Below are 6,235 nucleotides of genomic sequence, written 5' to 3' on the forward strand. Positions count from 1 at the left end.
GCATATGCTGCCTGGCGGTAGGATACTTGCATGCTGCCTGCACAGGGCAGCAAAAAAAAATCAAGCCATGAGTAATACCCGAGATACATGAAACAACATTGATAGAACATAAATACTTAAACCAAATTATAGAATGCTGCGGCCTGGAAAGAGACATCTTCAGACAAAAACATTGCATACAGAGTTTGAGATGAATGTAGCTTAATGAAAGAAACTAAACAATTCTGAATTTTTTATTCTGCAAAAAAGATCTCAAACCACCGTACACCTGCTCTTTTCCCAAAAATCACTAGTCCAGCCATTATTAACAAAGCACAAAAAGCATATAAATATTGACCACAAAAATACAGCCTTTTTAGATGCAGATATCACCAGCTGCCATGTTTAATTATTAAATAGAAAAAGAAATCTCTATCATGTGGCAGACTCCTTGGCAATTTTCTCAGCTTTGGCAATGACTTCCTCAATGCCTCCAACCATGTAAAATGATTGCTCAGGAAGGTCATCATACTTTCCATCCAAAACACCCTGCAAAACAATATAAAAATACATATCAACAGAAATCATATGCACTAATAATGCATCATATGACAAAATCAATTTCAGAGAACGATCTGAGGCACTGATAATGTATTGAATGACAAATCCAATTTCCCAGAGCACTAGAGCATGATACAAGACGCTTCACATGACACAAATGGATTATGCAATTAACCAAACTCAACCATCTCAACCAAAACAAGTAACGCAAGAGAAACAGGAGGTAGTTTAATAACAAGAGAGATGGTGAAAAGCCCATTACAGTTTGACACCTCCAGGATGGGCAATCGGCAAGCTATGAACTGTATCATACAGTGACAACCATCTTTTGCTTCACAGTTGAATAATATTGCATGTATTAGGAATAGCAATCATAGTTCAAACTGATTCTCCATTAGGAACGTTGCCTTTATGGTCAGTGGAAGATGAAGCATCAATCACCATATGAAATAAAACAGTTTTATGGCAGACTACATAGCTCTTGGTGAAAATATCAGTTAAGATTGGAGACAAAAAACACACTCTGAAGGGTTTCAGAACTAGATCTATTCTCTCTTTCACATTCTCATTCTATACGTCAGCCATACTTGTCATACAAAAAGAAAGGTACATCAGTTATTCACCTTGTACAGAAGAGCGATGAACAATATTATACAGCACTTTATACAGAAAAATTGAACAATATCATACAGCAAGTTAAGAAAATAGCAGCAGAACCAGCATGCGCATACATTCCCTGAGAATATGACAAACATAGTGCTTTCTTCTCTAATGCTCAGGGTAAGGAAGGCAAAACCATCCCGAACCGGCTGGTTCGGGGTGTTCCAAGCCGTACCGGCAACGGACGGAGACGGTTCCGGCAATAAAATTAAGAAACCAATGAAGGAGGGGTAAGGGAGAAGGCAAGAGAGGAAAAGAGAGAGAGAAAGGGAGGAGAAAGAGGAAGAGAGGGAGAGTGGCGGACAGCCAGCGGAGGGCCGGTAAACCATGCGGAGAGACAAAGGAGGGGTTTTGCCTTCAGTTCCCCTGTTTCGTTCAAAACAAAGATCCCAAAGGGGGGCCCTTTTTTAATTACGAAAATTTGAAGTGAAGTTGGCACCCGGTTGCCGACTTTACTTAATTTTTTTTAAAAAAAGGGCCCCCTCCACCCCTATTTCAAACGAAACAGAAGAACCAGAGGCAGACCCCCTCCTCCACCCCTCCACACAGCTCCCCAGCCCTCCATGGGCCTCCACCACCCTCCTCTCTCCCTCCTTCCCTCCCCCCCCTCTCTCTTTTCCTCTCTCTCGTTCTCCCTCCCCCTGCCCTCTCTACCATGTCAGGGCGCGCTCTGCCAGCCCTCCAATCTTCTTCCTTCCTCTCCCTCCACCGCTCTCTCTCTCCCTCTCTAATGTTCTCTCTCTCCCCTTCCCTCTCCTGTGTCATGGAACGGCATGGAGCCGCACAAGGCATACCGAACCATGTCATCGAGCAACCAAACCATGCCCCGGTACCGGCACAGCAATCCTTGGCTCGAATGTTGATTCAAAAAATAAGGGGGGGAGAATTGGAGATAGAAGCTCACAACTATAACACCTTTATGCTAATAACACTACATCAATTGCAGCATAACTCAAATGCAGCGTTGTTCGATGCTTCAATACTATTGATAATGATTCGACAATGACTAAAATGTCATCATAAAGAGGAGCATTTAACAAATTGAAAAAGTAGAGAATCATAGAGTGCCATACTATCTGTGTGACTTGCTTCAGAAAGTTCATTTTGCAATAAAACCTACTCTTCTGCTTACTTTTATGATTAAACAGAAAGCTAACAAATTGGAATAATATAAAAAGGGGAAGCTTCATGCGAGATAAAAGCCGCCACCATACACCTGCAAATTGTACGGACAATATGTAGTGCAGTTGAAAGAAACACATGGGAAAGACATTTAAAATGATTATAATATCAGACAATTATAAGTTCCCTGGCATGATTGAACTTTTAGAAGATTTTGCATCATCTATATGAAAATGGTTTCCGCATAATGCCCCTATTGTCACTTCATTTACCACTTCCAGCATTTTAAAAGATTTGCGTGTACATATTTGAGAAGACAAAATAGCACATTGTAAGCCACTAGAATGCAGAACATATTGTGTATGCACAGATGAAGATTCATTCAAAATCTTCCACAATTCAACATTAAAAGCTTGACGTGCCATTTGCCTAATATTAGTTAAAGAATAAACGATTGTGTCCCCACTTAAATAATCTACTCACCTGGAAGCTGTTAACACTCTCTTTCAATTCAACATACTTTCCAGGTGCACCTGTGAACACTTCAGCAACATGGAAAGGCTGGCTCAAGAACCGTTGAATTTTTCGAGCACGAGCCACAGTCAATTTATCATCTTCACTAAGCTCATCCATTCCCAAAATTGCAATAATATCTTGAAGATTCTTATAATTCTGAAGAACCTTCTGAACACCACGAGCAGTGTTGTAGTGCTCTTCACCTAATACATGTGGTGAAAGCATTCGAGATGTGGAGTCTAGAGGATCGACAGCAGGATAGATACCAAGCTCAGAAATCTACTCAGGAAAACCAGCCAAGTTAGGAAAAGGAATCCTTAGAAGCAGAAAAAATTACTTCAGAAAAATGTCAAAAATATCTATGTAAACAAACCTGTCGTGACAACACAGTTGTAGCATCAAGATGGGCAAAGGTCGTTGCCGGAGCTGGATCCGTCAAGTCATCAGCAGGCACATAAATAGCTTGCACTGAGGTAATGGAACCCTTCTTTGTTGTTGTAATACGTTCTTGCAGCCCTCCAAGATCAGTAGCCAAAGTTGGTTGGTAACCGACAGCGGATGGGATACGACCAAGCAACGCAGACACTTCAGAGTTTGCCTGAATAATACATGAGAATATGTGAAACATAGCCGTGATTATAGAGATGCAAAACAAGGAAAAGACTTCAGCAACTTCAATTTCCTGCATGCTTACCTGGGTAAACCGGAAAATGTTGTCAATGAAGAGAAGCACATCTTGTCCTTCAGCATCCCGGAAGTGCTCAGCGACTGTCAAACCAGTCAAACCAACACGCGCACGAGCACCTGGAGGCTCGTTCATTTGCCCATACACAAGAGCACACTTGCTTTCACCCTATCATCCAGAACCACTAATTGAGAATTGCAGGCTCAAAGGAGAAAAAAAATAGTGCATGCACATGGTTAAAACAAAACTGAAAATGTGACATGGACCTGCTTGTCACCAAGCTTAATTACACCACTCTCAATCATTTCTCTGTACAAATCATTGCCCTCACGAGTACGTTCTCCGACACCAGCAAAGACAGAGAAGCCACCTGGCAGAAAGACATTCAATGAACGCAATAATTTTCCATCAAAAATTTTGATGGATGAGCACCCCCTGAAACAAACCATGAGCTTTAGCAACATTGTTGATCAGTTCCATAATAAGTACAGTCTTCCCGACACCAGCACCACCAAACAGTCCGATCTTTCCTCCCCTCTGATAAGGAGCCAGAAGATCAACAACCTGTTGAATGCAGCAAAAAAATGACATAACACACTTACTAAGATATATAATATCAAACCTAAAGTTCGTAGATTCCACCATCTCAAACTATGAATCACAAGAAACATGAAGTTTGAGGAAGAAAATGCTGTACTTTAATTCCAGTAACAAGAATCTGCTGTTCAGTCGCCTGCTCAACAAAAGCAGGTGCCTCGCGATGGATGGGAAGGAAGTGATTCGTCTCTGTTTACGCACAGAAAGAGAGTTAGGAGTATTTAAAATAATAATAATAATAATAATAATAATAATAATAGCCAAACCAAAATGGCTATTCCCATAAAAAAATGAAAACTGTGGAAAGGAACCATGTAATCTTAGTATCTTACTTATTACACCCTTCTCATCGATTGGTTCACCAATAACATTTATGATGCGTCCAAGGGTTGCCCTCCCAACTGGGACCTAACAAATTGAAACAGAATCCAGTTAACGGCAAATAAATGATGCCATCAAAAAATGTGCAGAAAGACATATTAGCAGCCAGGATCATCTGCTCACACCAGCCAAGCTATAAACCAAATGATTGAAATCCAATGACACATACAAAAGGAAGGCAAAGAAGTCTGTTGATCAACAATCATTGAGAATCCAATGAAATTCCAGAGCTCATTTTGCCATCTTCAATATCAATACAGTAGGGAAAAAAATAAATTAAGTTTTTCAGGGCGCTGCATCATACGTTTAACCATCGGAGAGAATCTAGAATGCCTGATAGATACTCCCAACAAAAGAGATAGTAAATTCAGTTGGATCTAAGCAAACAAACCAGTTCAAAATAAAATTACAAGATGAGATATCCGACAAAAAGATAAATAGGATGTGATAATAATGCATGACATTAGTATTACGATCCATCTTCTGGAGAAAGGAAATTTACAGTAGAATTTAACCAATAAACCTTTATAATAGGCACCGTTTTATTACTACACACTACCGCCAAAATATGTTTAAATTCAAAGAAAATATATAAAAATCAATCAGGCGCTAAACTCTATACATAACACAACCAAAAAAAAAAAGAAAACTAAAAAGTAAGCAGATCTGATCCAATACTGACTAATCTTCTCCTCTAATATTCTGCAATATTAATAGCATTTCAGATTTTATTAAAAAAAAGATAAAAAAAAGTAGGAAAACTTACGGTGATTGGAGACCCGGTGTTCAGGACCCTCTGACCACGGACGAGCCCTTCCGTCCCATCCATGGCGATGGTCCTCACCATGTTCTCCCCGAGATGCTGCGCGACTTCCAGAACCAAGCGGATCGAGTTGTCAAGCACCTCGAGAGCCGTCAGGATCGGCGGCAGCCCCGCATCAAACCGGACATCCACGACGGCACCGATCACCTGGCACACGTGCCCGATCGCGCCGGCCCCGGTGAAGTCGTCGGTGATCTTTCCGGTGTGGCCACCGGCGGCCTTCACCGGCGACGGCGGGGTCGGAGGGGCCTGCGCCGCCGCGGCGGTCGCGTACTCGACGGCGCGGGAGAGGAGGAAGCCGGCTGGGGAGGGGCGCGAGATCGGGGAAGGGGAAGGACTCCGGGCAGCCGGGAAGGCGGATTTGGACGCCGGGGAGCGGCGGGCGGAGGAACGGATGAGGGAGGAGAGGACCCGGCGGGATGCCATGGCTGGATCGGGGGCTGGGTTTTCGGATCGATCTAGAAATAGTAGGCCTCAGCTTTTTTTCCTCTTTCTCCTCAGGGGAGACTTCGCATGACTCGACTTTCCGCGGCCGGCGGCTCTCCTCTCCCTTCTGGTGGGGATTTTCTAGGGCGAGGATGGGCTGGGGGAGTGGGAGTGGGAGAGGGAGCGAACCGGATCTCAACACCGCGTGAGCTGGAGTTTCAAGGAGCGCTTGGGGTCCGGTTTGGGCTTCGTGGAAGAAGAATGGCTCGTATGCTGTTAGCATCATTTTGGGCCTCACTTAAGTGGGCTTTGGTTGGGCTGATCAGACTTAAAAGAGCTTAATGGGCCTCACTTAAGTTACCATACAGCAGGTTGTGAAAACAAACTTTGTACTAAAGTTTGGTTGCTAGCTGTGATTCTTCTTGTTGGAAAATTGTTGTCACCTCAAAACCAACAGTATTTGTGCTAAAATTCTGTGCAGCGAT

General features: G+C 42.8%; 1 protein-coding gene across 1 annotated transcript; it reads right to left on the reverse strand.

Moving 5' to 3' along the window:
- Positions 1 to 205: 205 nt before the first annotated feature.
- LOC103705612 (ATP synthase subunit beta, mitochondrial-like) lies at positions 206 to 5,988 on the reverse strand. The gene is made up of 9 exons (XM_008789399.6): positions 5,268 to 5,988; positions 4,453 to 4,528; positions 4,221 to 4,309; positions 3,970 to 4,087; positions 3,790 to 3,893; positions 3,533 to 3,691; positions 3,212 to 3,436; positions 2,806 to 3,117; positions 206 to 528 (listed from the first exon to the last, which is right to left on the reverse strand). The coding sequence occupies exons 1-9, from the start codon at positions 5,748 to 5,750 to the stop codon at positions 415 to 417; spliced, it is 1,680 nt and encodes a 559-aa protein (XP_008787621.4). The 5' UTR covers positions 5,751 to 5,988; the 3' UTR covers positions 206 to 414.
- Positions 5,989 to 6,235: the final 247 nt, after the last annotated feature.

The sequence above is a fragment of the Phoenix dactylifera genome, chromosome 1, assembly GCF_051530095.1.
Source record: "Phoenix dactylifera cultivar Ajwa chromosome 1, Ajwa_hap1_PhDact_Kaust_v1.1, whole genome shotgun sequence".
NCBI classification, from domain to species: Eukaryota; Viridiplantae; Streptophyta; class Magnoliopsida; order Arecales; family Arecaceae; genus Phoenix; species Phoenix dactylifera.